The sequence below is a fragment of the Arachis ipaensis genome, chromosome B4, assembly GCF_059453495.1.
Source record: "Arachis ipaensis isolate K30076 ecotype BB chromosome B4, ASM5945349v1, whole genome shotgun sequence".
Taxonomy (NCBI): Eukaryota; Viridiplantae; Streptophyta; class Magnoliopsida; order Fabales; family Fabaceae; genus Arachis; species Arachis ipaensis.
In genome coordinates this window covers 129,944,496-129,968,153 of record NC_142439.1, presented here as the reverse complement: position 1 = coordinate 129,968,153, position 23,658 = coordinate 129,944,496, and the positions used below count along the sequence as shown (strand labels likewise).

Below are 23,658 nucleotides of genomic sequence, written 5' to 3'. Positions count from 1 at the left end.
TAAAAGGAAAAGGGCAAGTAAGCATTAACATCACTAACAGAATTTTGACTCATATATACATGGATTACTCTCTACGATGAAATGTTTGATTCATTTCAATGTCAAACTTGGCATTATCTGTCGCAACTTGGATTAATTAGTTGCGGATACTACATAGCTTCAAAGTAATGAAAACTCGGGATTTAAAACTAGTGCATCCACGATCAATGTAACAAACAATATCTTCCAACTGTCTCAAAGGAAAGTCCCACCTGAAATTAAAGAACAGGTAATAACATAGTCAGCTACTTCTAGTGAACTTGGTGAGGAAAACATACAGAATTTAGTTATCTTTAAATAGAGATATAACAAAGGGGCATTAATTATGTAAGAACTTATAGATAAAGAGAATATTTCTCAAGGCTGGCATGGGTTTGGGTTTGGTAAAGAGGCCTAATAGAGCACAAAGTAAAGAACCTAATACATACAAACCTTGATTAAAAGGAAAATTTAAGAGTGAACCATCACAAGCTCCATAAAGCATGCTTCTTCAAATGAAGGGCGGAATTTTATATAGTTGAAGAACTGCAAATTAAAAAAAAAAAAAAAAAGAGTAAGCCGACTAAATTTATGCAAATTTAAACATTCAATTCACCTGAGTAATTTAAAATGAAATAGAACCAACATGATAATGTTTTCTACTTATCTAATTAAAACCCAAAAAATGTATCTCTAAATTAATGTGGATGATAAACAGGCGGTTCTTCTCCCTCTTATATTTTACCTGTAATATAAGTACAAGAAAACCGTACTTGGACACCAAAACACTTTCTTACATATCTGATTCCTACCAATAGCTGGATTCCTGATCAGAATGAAGGTTTAGATCTAATGAGTATAGCTAGAACAAATTAGAGCTCAGCAAGATAAAATAGTAACACATAATAGAGTTTAAAAGAAGAAAGAAAATTACAAATTAGCATCTGTTTGTGCCTTTTTTGGATAATGCATGCAATGACTTACCCAAAGCTCAAGGGATTGAGCCAAACCAATTTGGACTTGATTGATGTCATTGGTCATAGGCTTCAGAGGCACCGACCAACTGGATATCTTTGATGTGCTTAATTTTTGGCCAATCATCACCGGTTCCCTGTTGACACCTTGGCAACAACAATGGGCAGCTCCTAATCAATAACCAATTTAGTGATTTGAGGTTGATCATTCCCTTGGGAAGCGAAGCTAACTTGTGACAGTCTATAATGCAAAGTATTTTAAGGGATTTGAGATGTCCTATTTCCTCTGTCAATGTTTTTAACTCCGGACAACTATCAATATGAAGATAAGTCAAAGATGTAAGATGTTTGATTCCTTTTGGAAGAGACTCCAGCTTAGCTAATTGGTATAGTACTAGATCGTCAAGGCTCTGCAGACCCTCCCATTCGTCCCTTGATAAATCAACTAGTGTACAATTTTCAATAATCATGGTTGAAAGTGAATGTAGATGTTTGAAGCCTTTTATTAGTGACATTCTTTCACTAATGCGAATGTATTTGAGAGAGACGAAGTTTCTAAGCCAGTCTTCCGGTAGAAGAGAATGTTGCTCCACATTTTTAATTCTCAAATGTGTCACTCTGGATAGGGACCAATCAGAACTTGAATTTGATGCCATCCCACTATTGTTAGGGCCTGAATAGTTTATGGTGTCTAATAATGGTTTCACACTGGAGCCCTCTAACTCCAGACTATCTTCAAGATTAGGAAACAGGGGCAATGAATTCAGTTTGGGACAGTACCTGATTTCCATTTCTTTTATAGCGCCAAACAATAATGCTTTGTTGTGAGTATTCCCTTTCCACCAACTCATGAGATTTGGGCAATCAGTTATTGACAGGTATTGCAGATGTTCCGATTGCAGCCAACTGCAACGGTCATCTTGATCTATTACATATTTCAAAGAGTCCAGTCTTCGAAGATGGAGATATTTCAGTTTCGGGAATTGCTCCAACGGAAGAGATTCACACTTGGAGCAGTTGTTCAAACTTAAGCCAACGAGATTGTTCAGAGACGAGAGCCAAGATGAATACTTGACACCGCTGTATCCTACTATGTGTAGCTGCTGTAGGTTTGGATGTGGCTCCAGTTGTTCCAATGATCTTTCATCGTGCTTTTTGTTATCCTCATGGTCGTTGTCATGATTCCAATTCAGAATGAGACGCTTGAGATGTTGTTTCTCTTTCAAATAAGCAGCAGCAGCATCATGATTTCCATCCACAAACTTCAATCGCTCCAAATGTGAAATCTCCAACTGTCCACTCAAGTTATTCAGATTAACAAGTTCCTTGAAGCCTAGAATGTGCTTGTGGTTGTTGAGAGTGCTAACCACAAAATTCGATAAAGTCTCAAGCTTTGTGAGCTTCTTCAAAGTTGCTGGCAGATGTGTAAGGTGCAGGCATTCATCTATTTCAAGATGCCTAAGACTCACCAAGTACTTCACCTCATTTGGCAACTCTCTCAGCTGCAGACAATGGGACAATTTTAAGGTTTGCAAAAGCTTCAACTTACCAATGGAACTGGGAAGTGTCTTCATGTTATTGCGAGAAAGATCGAGGTATTTTATACTCTTCAGCTCCCCGATTGAAACGGGTAAAATCTTAATTCCCAAATCTCTTAGTTTCAACACACGCAGGCTCTTAAATGCACAAAATATTGCATCACATGCAGAAAATCTTAAGTTTACGCCGTTTGGAAATTTCGAAAGCTGCCCATCCCATAGAAGGGTACGCAAACTTTTGTTATTTTCAATGAGGGATGAAAGAGTCCCATTTGAAACATAAAAGTTTTTACTGGTTAATGCCACTCTTGGGATTGTTTCTTTGACATCCGCGTTTCCGTCGTCCATGCAAAAGCAGTCTTTACCAGCCACAAATCTTGACAATCCCGACATTAGCTCGTTATCCAAATAGCACTCTGTCATGTTGTCTCTTTTGTCTGTGTAGACCCTGAGGATTGACCTGCGGCCGAGTTCTTGTATGCAGTTATGCGCCAGATCTTCCGGTTGTGGTTGAGGAGAGCAAGAAGATGAGGAAGAATTTGAATTCACATGAACAGCCCCTAGAAACCCTTCAGCCATCCAAAGCCTAGTTAGTTCATTTTCCTCAACACTCGAGTATTCCCAGGGGAATATGAATGATAAATAAGCAAAACATTGCTTTAGATGCCAAGAGGGGAGCTCGTTGTAATATATCAACTGCATCTCCTGCATAAATAGCTCTTCCAAATCCCCTGTTTCTGAATCCTCGGTAATGTCTCCGCGAGACTTCCACAGTCTTGCCATTGTTAGTATCGCCAGAGGGACTCCTCCGCACTTGCTTAACATCTTTTTCTGGGCAATTTTAATTTTTGTTTCACTTGGATCTTCTCTTACAACTTGCTTAAATAGAGTCCACGAATCTTCTTCACTCAGCTTTGGTGTTGTATAATCTTCGTCAATAGCATTGCTTAAAAGATGGTTTTGCGTCGTTACAAGAACTGCAGCACTTGATGAACTAGCTGCCTCTTTCAGTTTCTCCTTCAACTTCAACCATTCATCACGGTTCTCGCTGTGCAGATCATCTAGCACAAGAAGAAACTTGTTTCCACCTATGGATTCTTGAAGATTAACATTTTCAATTGACCCATTGTTTTCAACTTTCTTCTTCTTTGTTGCCAACTGATGAACCATTTGTTGTACCACGTAATCTGCGTAAGACTCGCCGTGGATATTGTCGATCCAAAAAACCATATCAAAATGGTTTTTCACTTTCTCATCATCATCACAGACAAATTTAGCCAGAGTTGTCTTCCCTGTCCCTCGTATCCCTGAAATTCCAACCACCGCAACAGCACCTTTTGCTTTTGTTAGAGCCAACATCCTCTCTATGATAGTTTCCTTATCTTCTTTGAACCCAATAGGAATCTCCATCTCCCAGTCCTTCATGTTTCGGTCAATCTTCAACAGCGGCTGCTTTGTTAAATCATCAACAATACGTTGTAATCGCTTTTCGATAGAGAGAAATGATGAAGACTTGTTACTTTGTTTTTGATTCTCCAACAAATCCCACAAATCGGTGGCCACATCTGCGAGTGGGATATCCATTAGCCAAGCAGGTGTAGTTGCAGCAGCATCACCATGCTCCAGCTCTACCATTTCTTTGATGGATAACAAATGACGTTTGATATTGTCAATGATGATTGTCGTCTTCTTGCCAAAAACACGTAGCGTGCTCAACCTCGTGATTTCAGCGATGGTATTTCCAATAGCGCTTGCAACCATTGTGGCGGATTTAAATGCAGACAAAAAATCTTCTCTATAATGCCTGTAGGAGAAGTATAAATAATGGAATCAATGCCAAGCAAAAAAAGCTAGGATTTTTATTTTCTATAATCAAATGAAAAAAAAAAAACTTTATTTCCAAAAAAAAAATATTTTCATTTTATTTTTGAGGATCCAATTTTTTTTGTGTCTGGAACAAGTCTGTGCCATCATAATTTTACTCTAAACTATAATTAGTTTAAATGAAACAATAATTTAAATAAAATTTTTTATTAACTAACATCTATTAAATAAATATGTTAAAATTATAAAATAAACAAAAATAATTAAATTTAAAAGGAATAGAAAAATAAAATTATTTAGAGTTGATAAATTGCAAAAACAAAAAGTTCTAAATGAAAAGAAAGAGAAGAGAGAATAAGAGAGAATAGTTAAGAGTAAAAACTAAAAAAATAAAAAGTGAGGGGATCAAGAGTTTTTATATTTGGGCAACCTTACTTAAAGTTTGCCTAGGGGTATAAGGCTGCACACGATTCGGATCGGATCAGATATAACCTATAATTCTATCCGATCCACACTACATTTATCGAATCAGATCAAATATCGGGTATATCCGCATAATTAAAAAAAAAACGGTTTTAAGGTCTTGTTTGGTTATTTTTATAAAAAATGTCTAAAAAAATTATTTTTTCACCTGTTTAAGCCTATTTACTCCTAAAATATTATCAATAAAAGTTTTTTTGAATAACAAAAAAAAAATAACACAAGATCTAAGTTTAATTATTTTAAGTTGAAGTACAACATAAAAAATTAAAAATAAGATATTATAAAATTCATAAAACAACACACTAAATTCATATCGCATTAGGATTTACTTTCTTAAACTATGCTATTTATATGAGATCGTGCAGATATGCAGATCTACGGATCGGATCCGCGGATATCATTGCCAAATTCGCAATCCGATTCTACCATAGTGCGGGTCGAATCCGATCCGATGGCTCTACGAATCGGATAATATTTACAAAATTCAGATCGGATACGGATAATTACCGCAAATATGCAGATATTATCCGATCCATGTACAGTCTTATAGGGTATGCTGAACTTCATTGATTACATGAAGTTTGATGGAGGCGACAAACCTTGTGAAGGTGACGAGATTCGTCGAGCGGACAGCAAACTTGCTCCATGCGCCCAAAAAAAAAAAACCTTGAAAATAAAGTGAAAATTATTTTTTCTTTGAAAATATTTTTATATTTTATTATGAAAATTCCCAAAAACTGTTATAATTTATAAAAGTGTTTTTGTTTAAGGGAAAAAATATATTTTATATTAACGAATTATGTTTAAATCAAATGTAGTTTTAAGATTTTAACTTTTTAAAGTTTACTTAAATAAATTTAATTAAAACTAACTATCAAACTTTAAATTTTAACATTTGAATTTAGAATTGTATTTATTAGTTTAAATTAAGTATTATTTAATTGTAAATTATAATTTCATATATGTATTTTAAATAATATTGTTATTAATTATTAATTTTAAAAATAATTAAATTAAATTAAACTCTAAAAATTTGTCTCATTAATTATAGAAATTTGACTATATATATAGTGTAAAATAATAAAAACAAAAAGCAAAATCATAATCGAGTAGGATTCATTTTAGGTTTAATTACTTTGTTATTCCCAATAGTTTTGCAAAATTTTCAATTAGGTTCCTATATTTTTTTTTCTTTTAATTTGGTTCCTGTACCAAATTTTTTTTTCAATTAGGTCCCTCTTGACAGTAATTGATTTAAGTGCATAGAGACCCAAGTAAAATAAAAAAAAATTGGTGCAGGAACCATATAAAAAGAAAAAAAAAGTTTAGGAACTCAATTAAAAAAAAATTGGTGCAAAGACTCAATTGGAATGAAAAAAAGTATAAGAACCTAATTAAAAATTTGGCAAAACTATAGGAACTAACAAAGTAATTAAACCTTCATTTTATTGTCGCCCAAAATCAAGTGAATCTACTAGATTTTCATATTCTAGAAAATGAATATTGAAATTTATTATTGTTTTATTTTATTTTTAAAAATATTTTTTTATTTATTTAAGACAAAATGTACTGGAAATCCACTCCTGTGGTATAAGAGCTTCAGGTTTATTAGGAGAAAGAAGGTAGTACTGGCCAAAGCAAGTAAGAGAGAACTCACTAAACATAGATATTTCATCATCTTTAAGCTCTTTTGAGCCTATACATCATTCTACTTCACTAAGCGTAGATCGCTTACCCTCTAATCTAAAGAAAATCCTTGCCAATAAGATTGATCAATTAGTAGAAATCACCCATGTCCCAAAAGAATCTCGGACACGAGCCATTGAATATCCACTTATTAGCCCTTACTTCTTCTATCAAAGACAAAAGAAATCAACCCTCGCCACCATCCGCCATCTTATCACCAGAAACCATTTTTCTCCACCAAAAGAAGTCATCCAATCTTCTCATTTACAACAGCGTGGTTTGAAAGCCACTACTGCTCAACAGTATATAACATTGAAAATTCTGCAAGAACTCATCCAAAATTATCAAGTCCAAGGCTACACCCATTTACATCTAGGAGTAGTTAGGCTTATTCTAACTCTTCATGGAAGAAGATCTCTTCCTGTAACAGTCAAGGTTGCTCTTTTGAATACTACTTTTAATGATTACCAACATGCCTTGATTGGAGTGTTGGTCACTACACTTTCAAATGGAAGTTTTATCCTTACTATAGCTCCTAATTTTACCATGAGGTTATCATACCCAATGATACCTCATAGACTGAAGATTCAAATACAGCTAGTCGGAGTAACCCAAAACTCCACTGCTGAACAGGCTACTTTGCACCACCAAGTCCTCTACAGAGTCCAAGACCATGTTCTTGATCTCAATCTTCCAAACACCATAGGAGAAGAATTATTCATGTTCACTGCCAGAGAACCAGTAATTGTAAACATTCTAAGTATGATCACCACTGAAGAACTTTCTTCTATTATTTTATTGGAATGGATTACTGATTATAAGAAAGCATTCCCCAAGGAACAAATTGATGTTAATACTACAGCTCCATCAACTATTACCCACAATAGTGATGGAACGGTGACTACTATTTTTCAGAAACTAGGAATAGTTAAACAAACTCTCCTGTGACTACTCAAGACCAAGATGATCCATCGGTGCATTTTGATGAAAATGGAAGACCTGTCTATATTTCTCATATTAATGGTCATTTCATCTGGGATGTTGATCCCTCTATGTGTGACTCTGATTGTGACTGTGCTGACCAATGGAGTGACATAGATGATGATTATGACTGGCATCAGAGGAACAAGAAAAAGTCACAACAAGATCTTTACTTTTGCAAAAGCCCTGAACCCCCTGATGATGTAGATATAGCCCCAAAGTTCAAGAGGAAGAAACTATCCCAAAAAGGTCTCACTAATTATTCTTATCAGTCAGTTAAAACTATCCCGTGTATTGCAATCTTCAGCCTTATGAGAAAGAATTTCCACCTCTAGTGATACAGACTAATGAAAAGAAGATCACTAGAAGACCCTGTGTAGTTCCTTAGAAAATTACTCCACACGGACATCAAGCAACCACCCCTCAAGAAAAAGTCCTCAATTAGCATACAGATAATGCAGTCAGCCAAAATAAAGTATTACTCCGTATAGACCACACTCTTGATACTCTTGTAGAAAAAACAGAGGGACTTTCTACGCAAATAGATTCTGTAGCAGAACAAATTGCTGAACTCAGAGACCAGCTTTCTAGACAAGCTTTTCAGCTTGATTAAGAACTCAAACCTATATTGAGAATAAGTATTTTGGCCCGGAGTTTTACAAAAAAAGATAGAGAATTGGCCCAAGTTAAAGCCCAACTTCGCCAAATTGAAATGGATAGAGACAAAACGACTGTGCCTCAGGCATTAGCCATAGTTCTATTATCCATGTATCCTAAACCATATCCATCATATTCACCTGTCTTATTTCCTTCAACATATTCACCACCTGAAACTCTAAATTATGAATCCATCTTCAAATCCACTTATCATTTAGCTAGACAAGTCAACACCAAAAAAGCTGTCCCTCCCAAAGACGACATTATTCGTCCCAAATCCAGCCACAACTACCTCTCCAACCCAGACCTCACCCTCCTTGGAGGCCAAGAAATTTTTTCAGAGAAAAAGTACATCCACTGATCCTCCTTCAAAAGAAAAAGGCATTGAAGAAGGATCACTTGTCCCAAGCTAGACAATTAATGCTCTCACTCTGAATGATCAATCAGATGTTGGAGAAATCACTGATGAATCTACAGAAGAAATTACTGAAGATTCAGCTGATCTGCTGAATGGTCTGAAGAAGACTAAGTGGCTGACCTTTCAGCAATAGCCATGGTCAATTTAGTAGAAGAAGAAGAGGAAGAAATAATCCTTGAAAAAGATGAACCAACAACTTCAGTTAATACTCCACAAACAGGATCTTCTGAAGTAAAAAATTCTAACAAATGGTTCACCTTTGATGATATTCTACCTTCAAGATACAGAGAAAGGCTGAATGAATTTGGTGATTGGATTGAGACCAACATGATTAATCAAAATCTTTCAAGTAGACAAGTCCTTGCAGACTTCATAAATCGAATAAATGGCAATCTCTGTGAATGGGTTAACAACCATTCTGAGTATGAAAGACTTCAACTCATCAATAGTACTTCCCCTCAGGTTTGGGAGTACTACACCAAGAGTTCCTAGGAGATATCATAATCATCTAAAAAAGAAACTTTCAAGAGTTTTTTGAAATAAATGCTGCTTACTCAACAAGAAGGACTTAGAAAAGCATTACAAGAGGATGACTGCTAAATATTATCCTCTTAGAGGAAATAATAATCCACACTTCAAACAAGTCTTCATGGCATCCTTGCCAGATGAACTCCAGCCAGAACTACAGTAGATGATGATGACTCTTCGTAAAGAAGTGGCTACCACCACCATCGGAGAAATATACCAACTGGCTTTAGCTGCCATGGATAAGATATGTGAACAACAACAAATGTTCAAAAGGCTCACTCAAAATTCAAGCAGACTCAAAAGAGCATGTAGTAAATCCTATCTGAAGATCAAATGTAAAGAACACAGCATTTGTGAGTACAAGCCAAAAAAGAAAACACATTAGCAGTAGCAATTCAAGACATTTCAACACAAAATATTCAGAAAAGGTAGAAGAAAGCAGATACTTTTTTGCTATTTCAAAAGAAAAACATCCATAGCAAGAAGCCAAACAAATGCTTCATTTGTGAAAAACAATGTCATTTTGCTAAATAATATCCCAGCAAGACAAAGAAGGAAATAAAGATGCTTCAGTCTTTAATGGATGCAGCCTCCATAAAAGATGAAGAAGATCTTGATCAATATTTGAAGAGTAAGAAAACAAAGATGGTGATACCCAATATGTTTTCCAAGACTCTGGTCCAGAAATGATTTTTCACCAGAAAGATCAGTCTTTACAATATCTTCCATTACTACAAAGATTTCTAAAGGACCAAAAATTTTGAAAGAAGAACTTGGATATCTTGGGTTCTTAGGAATAAAGCAGATTGATAATACCCTTCAATCCTATTTCTATTTAAAGATCAAGACTTTTAAATATAACAAACCACTGAAAGCTGTTGCACTTATACATACTAGATCCTGTGCCACCGTTCTAAAACCCCATGTCTTACCAGTAGAAATGTGGGCACCTTCCATAAGAAGTTTTCGATAGCTAATAAAGAAGTCTTCACCATTGATCTAATTTTCAGAAAGCCCATTGAATTTAAAATATTTGCAGGCTAGACTACTTGGCTCACGGTATTGGGAAGTTATCTCCAAAAAAAGTCGTCTTTGGATTTGATATTTTTTATCGAACCCATGGACTACAAATCAAGTCTACTGGGTTGAGTTACAAAAGACAGTCTTTACCTTACACAGGGATATAAAGCATTCTTGAGATCCAGAAAGCTCCAGAAGAATATAAGGAGATCCAGTAACAATTCCTTAATGCCTGTTGCAACAATCATGATCAATTCAACAACTCTACACCCTTGTGAAAAATTCCAGATTTCTACATTCGCCTTTCTTTCAAAAGGGATGAGGACATTAATCCAACTAAGACCACACACTTCGGGATGAATCCTGAAGATCTCAAATTAGCAAGAGCTAAATATGCAGCACTTCTTGTTCAAGGACTCATTGAACCAAACCAATTCTAACTGGGCATATCAAGCTTTTTATGTTGAGAAAAGAGTTGAGCAAAACAGAGGAAAAAAGATGCTTGTTATTGATTACAAGCTGCTCAATATCTTTTTGCAAGACGATAAATTTCCTCTACCAAGAATTCTAGTTATCACACAAAGGCTAAGTGAGGCAAAAATTTTTAGCAAGTTTGATCTAAAAGCTGGATTTTGGCAAATTGGACTCCATCTTGAAGATAGATACAAGACAGTCTTCTATATTCCTGAAGCCCAATATCGGCAGACAGTAATGCCATTTAGACTCAAAGTGACCCCATCTCTCTTCCAAACAACAATGATCAAGATCTTTGAGCCCATTTTACATTCCACACTAATTTACATTGATGACATCCAACTGTTCTAAAAAAACAATGAGGCCCATAAGACACTCCTAGCCCAATTCACTCAAATAATAGAAGATCAGGGAATCATGATGTCATCAAAAAAGAGTTTTATTGCCCAAACAAAAATTGAGTTCTTTGGGATGATTTTTCAAGACGAGTTTTTTCCACCAGGGAATCATATTGCTAAAGAACTGATCTATTTTCCTGATGAAAACATGACTGTCAAACAGATTCAACAATTCTTAGGAATTGTAAACTACATCAGAGACTTTATCCCAGATGTGACCAGACACACCAGCCAGTTATTAAAACTCTTGAAAAAAAACCCCACCATGGGACTTCAACAGACCACAGCTGTCAAAAATCTGAAGAAAATAGCACAAGATCTCCTCCTTTAAAGATTCCTAGCACAGGAAAAAAGATACTACAAACAGATGCTAGTGATTAATTCTAGAGAGCTGTGTTACTTGAAGAAACTGATGGGACAAGACATTACTGTGCGCATGCTAACGGACAGTTCAAAGAATCAGAAAAATACCACCATGCCACTTACAAAGAAATCCTTGATGTCAAGCGTGGGAAAGAAAAATTCAATTTCCACCTCAGTTTCTATCATTTCACTGTGAAAATGGATAACACCTATTTTCCATCGATGCTGGAGATCAAGAAAAATATTTTTCCAGACTCTCAGCTCTTGCGATGAAAAGACCGGTTCTCCAATTATAAATTTGAAGTAAAACACATAAAGGGATATCAGAACACTCTTGCTGATTTTCTTTCTAGACCTACTAAAGAATCAATCCCAAAACCAGTCCTTTACATCTGCACAATGAATACACACAACTCTTCATACACCATTCTATTTCCTGATTATCCACTCCACAAAAGGCTATACAGAAGAAAGATTGGACCTTTTTTCCTCAAAACAAGACCCCAGACAAAGTTTCAAATAGCTAGCCCAGCCAGACAAACCCTGTTTTACTAATTACACTAGCTTCTTGTCATAACCCAAATCCATCCAAACCCAATGTACTTCAGCATGGACACACCTTTCTGCACTATACCAATAATCCAAGGGCCTATACCAGAAGAAATAATATGGTACATCTGGGCTCTATCTTCTATATATACATGTGCCATCATAGTCCCAATCTTCTCCATATACCATATCTTATGTAATAGCACTCAGGCACAATCTGATCTGGTCCAATTATTCTCCATGTATACTCCACTTGATGCATGGAGAGGAATGTTATACAACATGATTGACCAACATCAACTATAGGACAAACCTTCTCAGAAAAAACAGAAATGCTGTTATTTTATCATCCTACAGAAAAGTTACTTTACTAACAAAAGTAGTAGCCCACACACCATGAACAGAATCGATATTGTTGGATATTCTACCATATGGCCAACAGATAAAAAGTCAGTCTTAAATGTCTTGGCCAAATATCTTTGTCAACTCTAGCAACCTGGAATATATGGAGAAAGAGAGATCATTGAAGGGCTCTCATTCAGATCAGATATTCCAACCACACTCCAAGAGTTTCAGTCCAGATTCATAACCTCAGAAATAATTAATCAATTTGGATAGTACTCTTTTTACACTCCAAGGTCAAGACAGAACTTCTCTATTTAGCCTAGCACATTCAGACATCTCCCAACTTCAAGTAGAAATCTTGTTGAAGATCAGAATTCTAAAGATCTAAGTGCTAGAGTATATGCCTTACCACTAGCCCAACAAGGATTGATGCAGAGATACCCAATGACACTGAAAATCCATCTATATAACCCATATCTACAAGATGCCCAAGATCCTAATGAGGATAATATTGAACACTTGGGCATCTTATAGATATGGGTCATATAGGTCTGAATATGGGCCTTCAGTGTCATTGGGTATCCTTGCATCAATCCTGGTTGGACTAGGTGGTAAGACATATACTCTAGCACTTAGATATTTAGAATTCAGATCTTCATCAAGATTTTTACTTGAATTTGGGAGATGTCTAAATGTGCTAGGCTGATCAGAAAAGTTCTGTCTTGACCTCGGAGTGTAAAAAGAGTATTGTCCAAATTGATTAATTATTCCGGAGGTTATGAATCTGGACTGAAACTCTTGTAGTGTGGTTAGAACATCTGATCTGAATAAGAGTCCTTTAATTACCTCTCTTTCTCCATATATTCCAGGTTACCAGAGTTGACAAAGATATTTGGTCAAGGCCTTTAAGACTGACTTTTCATCTGTTGGTCATATGGTAGAATATCCAACAATATCGCTTCTGTTCATGGTGTGTGGGCTATTATTTTTGTTAGTAAAGTAACTTCTCTGCAGGTTGACAAAACAATAGAATTTCTATTTTGCCTGAGAAGGTTTGTCCCACAGTTGATGTTGGTCAAGCATGTTGTATAACATTCCTCTCCATGCATCAAGTGGAGCATACATGAAAAATAATCGGACCAGATGGTATTGTGCCTGAGTGCTATTACGCAAGATATGGTATATGGGGAAGATTGGAACTATGATGGCATATGTATATATAGAAGATAGAGCCCATATGTACCACATCGTTTCTTCTGGTATAGGTCCTTGGATTATTGGTATAGTGCAGAAAGGTTTGTCCATGCTGAAGTACATTGGGTTTGGATGGATTTGGGCTATAACAAGAAGCTGGTATAACCAGTAAAATAGGATTTGTTTGGCTAGGCTGGCTATTTAAAATTATGTATGAGATCTTGTTTTGAGAGAAAAAGAGCCAATCTTTCTTCTGTATGGGCTTCTATGGAGCAGGCATTCAGAAAATAGAATGGTGTATGGAGGGTTGTGTGTATTCATTGTGCAGATGTAAAGAACTCTTTTGGGATTGATTCTTTGGTAGGTCTAGAAAAAAATCAGCAAAAGTGTTCTGATGTCCCTTTATGTGTTTTACTTCAAATTTATAATGGGAGAACCAGTCTGTCCATTGCAATAGCTGGAAGTTTGGCAAAAAAAAATTTTTGATCTCCAGCATTGATGGGAAAGAGGTGTTATCAATTTTCACAGTGAAATGATAGAAACTGAGGTGGAAATTGAATTTTTTTATCCCGTGCTTTACAGCAAGGATTTCCTTGTAAGTGACATGGTAGTTTTTTTTTTATTCTTTGAACTGTCCACTAGCATGCACATAGTAATGTCTCGTCCCATCAATTTTTTCAAGTAAAACAACTCCTTAAAATTCGTCACTAGTATCTGTTTGTATTATCCTTTTTCCTGTGCTAGGAATCTTTAAAGGAGGGGGTCTTGTGTTATTTTTTCAGATTTTTGACAGCTGTGATCTGTTTAAGTCTCCATGGTGGGAGTTTCTTTTTCAAGAAATTTGACAGTTGGCTGGTGTGTCTGGTCACATTTGGGATAAAGTCTTTGATGTAGTTTACAATTCCTAAGAATTGTTGAATCTGTTTGACAGTCATGTTTTCATCAGGGAAATGGATCAATTCTTTAGCAATATAATTCCCTTGTTAAAAAAAACCATCTTGAAAAATCATCCGGAGGAACTCAATTTTTGTTTGGGAAATAAAATTCTTTTTTTATGACAGCATGATTCCCTGATCTTCTATAATTTGAGTGAATTAGGCTAGAAGTGTCTTATGGGCCTCATTGCTTTTTGAGAACAGTAGGTTGTCATCAATATAAATGAGTGTGGAATGTAAAATGGGCTCAAAGATCTTGATTATTAATTTTTAGAAGAGAGATTGGGCCACTTTGAGTCCAAATGGCATTACTGTCCACTGATATTGGGCTTCAAGAATACAGAAGACGGTCTTGTATCTATCTTTAGGATGGAGTCTAATTTGCCAAAATTTAGCTTTTAGATCAAACTTGCTGAATTTTTTGCCTCACTTAGCCTTTGTGTGATAATTAAAATTCTTGTTAGAGGGAATTAATCGTCTTGGAAAAAGACATTGAGCGGCTTGTAATCAATAACAAGCCTCTTTTTTTCTCTGTTTTGCTCAGCTCTTTTCTAACATAAAAAGTTTGACATGCCCAGTTAGAATTGGTTGGTTCAATGAGTCCTTGGACAAGAAGGACTGCACATTCAGCTCTTCCTAATTTGAGATCTTCAGGATTCATCCCGGAGCGGGTGGCCTTAGTTGGGTTAATTTCCCCATTCCTTTTGAAAGGAAGGAAAATGTAGAAATATGGATTTTTTCACAAGGGTGTAGGATGGTTGAATTGATCATGACTGTTGCAACAAGCATCAAGGAGTTGTTGCTGGATCTCCTTATATTCTTCTGGAGCTTTTTGAGTCTCAAGGATGCTTTGTATCACTGTGTAAGGTAAAATTTGTCTTTTGTAACTCAACCCAGTGGGCTTGATTTGTAGTCCATAGATTCAATAAAAAGCATCAAATCTAAACAGGACATCTTTTTTTAAGAGATAACTTTCCAATATCCTGAGCCAAGTAGTCTAGCCTGAAAATATTTCAAATCTAATGGGCTTTCTGAAAATTAGATCAATAGTGAAGACATGTGATTTTAGAATGGTGACACATGATCCAGTATCCATAAGTGCAACAGCTTTCAGTGGTTTGTCATATTTAGAAGTCTTGATCTTTAAATAGAAATGGGATCGAGGGGTACTATCAATCTACTTCATTCCCAAGGATCCAAGATGTCCAAGTTTTTTTTTTTTGGATTTTCGGTCCTTTAGAAATCTTTGTAGTAATAGAAGATATTGTAAAGACTGATATTTCTGGTAAAAAATCATCTTCTAAACTTCTTTCTTTCGGATCCGAGTCTTGAAAAACATATTGGGTATCACCATCTTTGTCCTCCTACTCTTCAAGTACTGATTCAAGATCTTCTTCATCCTTTATGGAGGCTGCATCTGTTAAAGACTGAAGCATCTTTATTTCCTTCTTTGTCTTGTTGGGACATGATTTAGCAAAATGACCTTGTTTTCTGCAAATGACGCATTTATTTAGCTTTTTGCTAGGGATATTTTTTCTTTTCAAACAGCAAAAAAGTCTTTGCTTTCTTCTACCTTTTCTGAATGTCTTCTGTTGAAATGTCTTGGATTGCTGCTGCCAATGTGTTTTCTTTTTTGGCTTACACTCACAAATGTCGTGTTCTTTACATTTGATCTTTAGATAAAATTTACTGCATGCTCCTTTAAGTTTGCTTGAATTTTGAGTGAGCCTTTTGAACATTTATTGTTGTTCACATATCTTATCTGAGGCAGCTAGAGCCAGTTGGTATATTTCTCCAATGGTGGTGGTAGTCACTTCTTTACGAAGAGTCATCATCATCTGCTGTAGTTTTGGCTGGAGTTCATTTGGCAAGGATGTCATGAAAACTTGTTTAAGGGGTGGATTACTATTTTCTCCAAGAGGATAATATTTAGCAGCCATCCTCTTGTAATGCTTTTCTAAGTCCTTCTTGTTGAGTGAGCAACATTTCATTTCAAAATACTCTTGGGAGTTTCTTTTCTGGATGATTATGATATCTCCTACGAACTCTTGGTGCAATACTCCCAAAAACTGAGGGGAAGTACTATTAATGAGTTGAAGTCTTTCATACTCAGAAAAGTTGTTAATCCATTCACGAAAATTGCCAGTCATTTGATTTATGAAGTCTGCAAAGACTTGTTTGCTTGAAAGATTTGGATTAGCCATGTTAGTTTCAATTCAAGCACCAAATTCATTCAGCCTTTCTCTGTATCTTGAAGGTAGAATATCATCAAAAGTGAATCATTTATTAGAAATTTTTACTTCAGAAGATCCTATTTGTGGAGAATTAACTGAAGTTGTTAGTTCATCTTTTTCAGAGATTATTTCTTCCTCTTCTTCTTTTATTGGATTGACCATGGCTATTGCTGAAAGGTCAGCCACATAATCTTCTTCAGACCATTCAGCAAACTCAGCTGAATCTTCAGTGATTTCTTTTGTAGATTCATCAATGATTTCTCCAACATCTGATTGATCATTCAGAGTGACAGCATTAATTGTCTGGCTTGGGGCAGATGATCCTTCTTTAATGCCTTTGTCTTTTGAAGGAGGATCAGTGGATGTACTTTCTCTAAAAAAAATTGTTTTGCCTCCAGAGAGGGTGAGGCCTGGGTTAAAGAGGTGGCTGTGGCTGGGTTTGGGACGAATAATGTCATCCTTGGAGAAAGACAGATTTGTTGGTATTGACTTGTCTGGCTAAATGATAACTGAATTTGAAGATGGATTCATAATTTGGAGTTTCAGGTGGTGAATATGTTGAAGGAAATAAGACAGGTGAATATGATGGATATGGTTAGGGCTGGAAGTGAGTCAAGCCAACTCATGAACCAGCTCGAGCTCAACTCGTTAACAGCTCGATAAGCTAAGCTCGTGAGCTGGTGAGCCAAGCTTGAGCCTGGAATTGAGCTCATAAATTAAATGAGCCGAGCTTGAGTTTGGATAAGCTCAACTCATTAGCTCGTGAGCTGGCTCGATTATATATATATATATATATATATATATATATATATATATATATATATATATATATATATATATATTTAATATTTATATTTAATATTTATATTTATTTTTTACATATAATTTTAATATAGGACATAAATAAAAAATTTATAATTTATTAATAGATAAACAATATATAAAATTGATCTTTTCAAATATTTTTTAAAATATATAAGTTATAATTTATTGATATAGAATTATAGATTAGGTATTTATGTTTCTCTTATTTGAGCCAGCTCATGAGCTCGAGCTAGCTCGTGAGTTTTTGGTGAGCCGAGCTTGAACTTAAGAAATAACTTGATTGTTAATGAGTCGAGCCGTGAGCCAAGTTCAATTTTCGTGAGCCGAGCTTGAGCTTGGTCTAGCTCGGCTCACTTTCAACCCTAGATATGGTTTAGGATATATGGATAATGGATCTCTGGCCAATGCCTGAGGCACAGTCGTTCTGTCTCTATCCATTTCAATTTGGCGAAGCTGGGCTTTAACTTGAGCCAGTTCTGTATCTTTTTTATGGAACTCCAGGCCAAAATACTTAATTCTCAATATAGGTTTGAGTTCTTGATCAAGTTGAAAAGCTTGTCTGGAAAGCTAGCCTCTGAGTTCAACAATTTGTTTTGCTACAGAATCTATTTATGTAGAAAGTCCCTCTGTTTTTTCTACAAGAACATTAAGAGTGTGGTCTATACGGAGTAATACTTTATTTTGGCTGACTGCATTGTCCGTATGCCAATTAAGGACTTCTTCTTGAGGGGGTGGTTGCTTGATGTCCGTGTGGAGTAATTCCCTGAAGAATTACATAAGGTCTTCTAGTGATCTTCTTTTCATCAGTCTGTGTCACTAGAGGTGGAAATTCTTCCTCATAAGGCCTAAGGGTTACAATACACAGGATAGTTTCAACTGACTGATAAGAATAATCTGTAAGACCATTTTGGGATAGTTTCTTCTTCCTGAACTTTGGGGCTATATTTGCATCATTAGGGGGTTTAGGTCTTTTTTAGAGCAAGGAGCTTGTTGTGACTTTTTCTTCTTTTTCTTGTTCCTCCGATGCCTGTTATAATCATCATTTGTGTCACTCTATTGGTTAGCACAGTCACTATCAGAGTCACACATAGAGGGATCAACATCCCATATAAAATGGCCATTAATATGAGAAACATAGACAGGTTTTCCATTTTCATCGAAATGCACCGGCGAATCATCTTGATCATGAGTAGTTTGTACTCGAACTGGAGAGATCATATTAATCCTTCTAAAAGATTATCCTCGCAAGGGCATCTGTTTAACTATTCCTGGTTTCTAGAAAATAGTAGTCACTGTTCCATCACTATTGTAGGTAATAGTAGGTGGAGCTGTAGTATGAACATCAACATGTTCCTTGGAGAAGGCTTTCTCATAATCACTAATCCATTCCAATGAAATAATAGAAGAAATTTCTTCAGTGGTGATCATCCTTGGAATGTTTACAATTGCTGGTCCTCTGTCATTATCGATAAACATGAATAATATTTCTCCTGTGGTGTTTGGGAGATTGAGATCAAGAGCATGGTCTTTGACTTTGTAGAGGACTTGGTGGTGCAAAGTAGTCTGTTTAGCATTGGAGTCATGGATTACTCTGACTAGCTGTATTTGAATCTTCAGGCTATGAAGTAACGTTGGGTCTGATAAACTCATGGTGAAATTAGGAGCTATAGTAAGGATAACACTTTTGTTTGTAATCCTTAAAAGTACTATCCAAAAGAGCAACTTTGGCTGTTACAGGAAGAGATCTTCTTTCATGAAGAGTTAGAACAAGCCTAATTGCTCCTAGATGTAAATGGATGTAGCCTTGGACTTGATAATTTTGGATGAGTTTTTGCGAAATATTCAGGGTTATATATCGTTCAGTAGTAGTGGCTTTCAAATCACACTATTGTAAATGAAAAGATTGGATGACTTCTTTTGGTAGAGAAAAATAGTTTTTGGTGATAACATGGCAGATGGTGGTGAGGGTTGATTTTTTTTGTCTTTGATAGAAGGAGTAGGGGCTAATGAGTGGATATTCAGTGTCTCGTGTCTGAGAGTCTTTTGAAACATGGGTGAATTCTACTGATTGATCAATCTTATTGGCAAGGGTTTTCTTTAGATTAGAAGGAAAGTAATCTACACTTAGTAAAGTAGAACGATGTATAGGCTCAGAAGATCTTTAAAATGATGAAATGTTAATATTTAGTGAATTCTCTCTTACTTGCTTTGGCTGGTACTACCTGCTTCCTCCTAATAAACCTGAGGCTCTGATACCACAGGGGTGGATCTACTCCTGAAAAAATAAAAATAGATGGTTGGTTAAGCCCAACCAACCATTTATATTTTTGTTTCATTCTCTTTCGTTTGTCATTAACTCAAGCCACGTATCACTTCTTTAACTCATTTTTTCTTCTCTTTATAACGTGCATTGCCAAGTCAATTTTAGGAGGTTACATTAACCATTTTTATACAATATTTAAAGTATTTAAAAATATTTTGAATGATTTTAAAATATATTAGAATATCCTAAAAGGTTTTGAGAAATTCTAGAAAGCTCTAAAAAATTTTGATGTCAGATAATATTCTACAACAGTATGAATATATGTAGAAGTATAAAAAGTGATGTAGAATAATTCAAAAATATTTAGAGAAATATAGTATGTTAGATATTTGTAATAAAAGTTTTGGACATTCGATCTCTCTGACCATTGATTAGTTAACTACTAATTTGGTACCAAAAAGATTTAGTCGCTGATAAAAAAAGTCCCTGAAAAATGTTATCGATAAAACAATCCTTGAATAATTTTAAATACGACAAAAAGAACTAATAAATATTATAATTTTTGTAAATAAATAAAAAACTTTCATATTTAGCAAATGACTTATCCATTAGATTTAAATTTTTGTGACAACATTTGAATAAATATTTAGATAGATTTTTTTTATTTTTCAAAAAAATGTAGTCATTCACAATAAAAAATTTTTAAAAATAATCCACTTGACAAAAAATTACCAAATCTTAAGGATGAAAAGATTTTATTTTTCTAATAATGATTACGAAAATTTGCATCAAAATTTTATCTCTAAAGTTATTTTTTAGAATATATATTTAATATTTAGTTCTTTTTGTTGTGTTTTTAAATCTTTCGGAGGCTTATTTATCGTTAGCATCTTTTGGGGTTCGTTTTGTAATTGATGCGAACTTTTGGATACCATTTTAGTAGTTTACTCGATTAAATCCTTACTATCCATTAAAGAGATGGATGACTATAAATAAAAATGAGAGTTTGAGTTGTAAGTGTGTGAGTCATTTGTAAAAAATCACTACTTGTATAGTACAGTGTTCTTTCTATCAAAATTTTATTTCTCTTGTGTTCTCTTGTATTCTAAACTTTCTTACTAAATATTGAGAGTTAAGCTGTCTTAGTCTTAACTTAAAAGTTAATTAAGTCTAACTGATGGCACTGTAGCATTGGAGTATGTCTAAGATCGTGATAGATAGTAGACAGTATGCACACATAATACATACTTTGACTCAATTTTTTTAATTATTTGATAAAATATGATTTTTTATATTTTAGTATCTTTTTTTATATATTTTTATTTTAAAGAAAAGACGGAGAGAAACACTTAGAGAGAAAAGTCACGAATAATTTTAAATTTCTTTTGGTTGTATTTCTGTTTTATATCATGTACTTGAAAGGTATCTCTTATTAAATTGGATAAGCACTTAGTGTATTGAGTTTAGGTAATTACATATGCAAATCAAGTTTATGTTAAAGTTTGATATATTTTTGATAGGATTATGTTGAGTCTTTGGCATTGGTATATGTGATACTTAAAAAGATAGTTTAGTAAAAATTTCACCAACGTTATGGTAGAGACTGAATATATATTACATTGCACTAGGTAACTGAACCAGGATACATGATTATGTCATTTTTTTCTTCTCTGTTTCGATTTTGTTTTTCACGATTTACAAGACAAAATAAAATTATCTCTTACATTATTCAATATACAAACCAAACAGAAGCTATGTTCTAAGTTCTAGTTAAAGAATTTATTAATTAAATTAAATTTTAAAAGAGACCATATAGATTTAACTTCTTTCTCTACAAAAACCTTCGCATCATATTAATGTATAAATGCTTAAAAATTGAAAACCTGGTAAAAATTGTTTTAATCCCTCAATAATAACTCAGTCTAAAAGTCGAGGAATAAAGCAAAATGATAACGGTGGATTCTATCATTATCCAACTAGATGACATTAAAATTAATTATCAATATAAAATATATATTAAAAATATAAAATATATAATAAAAATAAATTAAATTATATATTTATAAAAATTATATATAATAACTAATTTTAATATTTAATTTTAATATATAAATAATATCTTTTTTATCAATACAACTCAATTATAATATAAAACAATTTAATCTTCATATATATATGAATCTGAGTTATTGGTTGGTTACATTAAAAACTATATAGATAACAGGGGCGAAACTAGACGAGACTTAATGAGGGACCAATAATAAAAATATATTATAATATTTAAACATAAATATTTCAAAATTAGTCTTATATGCTGTAGAGATAATTTATTGCATTTAAAATCTATAAATATTAGTCAATTTTTTTTCGGACGTTTCCTATAAAATTATAAAAAGAATATTAAAAATATATTTATAGTTCATGTAAATATTTTGACAAAAAAATGTCTAGTACTCTCTAATCTCCTTTGCACATATATAGCTAAAAACAAGAAACTTTTAATTTTAGTTCAAAGACAGGATACCAAAAATTCATTATTATTATTATTATTATTATTATTATTATTTAAACTTGTACACCAATTAATGTTCGTAATTGTCATGGTCTTAAATTTTGTAAGAAACTGATAAAAACCTAGATTAATACTATAAGTTAGGTACATAAATAAACAAAATAATAAAAGAATTAAACTCACAAAAATATAAAAAATTAGCTAATAACTATAAATCTAAAAAAAAAATTAATAATAATAAAAGAAAGAAATTAGTACCTGCAGTGGTATACTTTTTTACTTGAAGAGTGCTAGAGAGTGAGAGACCGAGAATAGAAGAGTGCGAGACTCGAATGCAAGCTCCTACCTACTAAGCTTCGCCCCAGCTCAGCTACTCGTCGATCTCTCTTGATTTTTAATTAGTAATAAGAATGAGCACTCACATAGATCCAGAATGACTCGTTATATTATTGGTGAGTCCTCACCGCTCCAATCAAGGTCTTCTTATAAAGCACTATCAGCTGTATTCCATGACACCATTTTCTCCTTATCTTTATCTTTGCGTAACTTTTTTCAGGGCCTATACTTTTGCATAAACGTGAGAATTTAATTTTAATATACGGTATAGTTTAATTGTATTTGATTTTTTAAATTTATTTTTTATTCTATTTTGTTATGTTGAGTTTTTTTGTTTTAAAAAATTCGTTCTTTTACATCATCTTTTAGATGATCATTATTTATGAGAATAATAAAAAAAATTTTATTTTTATTATATAATTAAATACATGTGCAAAAATATTAGGTGTATGGTTAATTAAAAAAAGTAATATGTGGATTATGTTATTTGTATTAATATTTAATTTTATTCAGTCTCGCTATGTATTTATAATCCTTTTTAATAAATACTATTTTCATACTAGCATTTTTTTAACAACTATACATAAGTTTTCTTTGTTTTGTTAATTAAAAAATAAGTTAAATACGTGATTATTTTAATTTGTAATAACTGTATTTTAATATAGGTGTCAAAAGTGTTTAGCATGTGAATAGTATTTTTTATTTATTTATTTTTAAAAAATATAATTATATAATTTTTAATATTAAAATATTTTATTAATAATAATATTGAATGACTAAAATATTTTTTATTAATTTTACAAAATAATTATAATATTCTTTCTAATTTCTTTCGAAAAATATTTTTGATTTATTTTATAAAAGAGAATGTCTTTTTAATTAATTTTTAAAAGATTAAAATAACATTTAAATTTAATTTTGTTTAACTATATATATTATAAATTAAAAATATGATTTTAAAATGTATAAAATATTCTTTTAGTTAATCTTAATTATAAAATATTTCTTTAAATTTAATTTTAAAAAATAATAGTTACTTAAGTTATTAAGATATAGTTCAATATGATTTCCGACCACAAATGTTCCAATAAGCGATAATTAAA

At 33.5% G+C, this 23,658-nt stretch overlaps 1 protein-coding gene across 4 annotated transcripts; it reads right to left on the bottom strand.

The window, feature by feature from the left end:
* On the bottom strand, window positions 1-22,702 carry LOC107639813 (disease resistance protein RGA2-like). Of its 4 annotated transcripts, XM_021121686.2 has the most exons (6): window positions 22,478-22,694; window positions 19,648-19,719; window positions 1,003-4,334; window positions 764-844; window positions 472-564; window positions 1-251 (listed from the first exon to the last, which is right to left on the bottom strand). In XM_021121686.2, the coding sequence occupies exon 3, from the start codon at window positions 4,289-4,291 to the stop codon at window positions 1,049-1,051; it is 3,243 nt and encodes a 1,080-aa protein (XP_020977345.1). In that variant the 5' UTR covers window positions 4,292-4,334; window positions 19,648-19,719; window positions 22,478-22,694; the 3' UTR covers window positions 1-251; window positions 472-564; window positions 764-844; window positions 1,003-1,048. The 4 variants fall into 4 exon arrangements, with proteins under 4 accessions (XP_020977345.1, XP_016198901.1, XP_088341659.1 ...); XM_016343415.3 differs by lacking the exon at window positions 19,648-19,719 and having other exon boundaries at window positions 22,478-22,702; XM_088485533.1 differs by lacking the exon at window positions 22,478-22,694 and having other exon boundaries at window positions 19,648-20,225.
* Window positions 22,703-23,658: the final 956 nt, after the last annotated feature.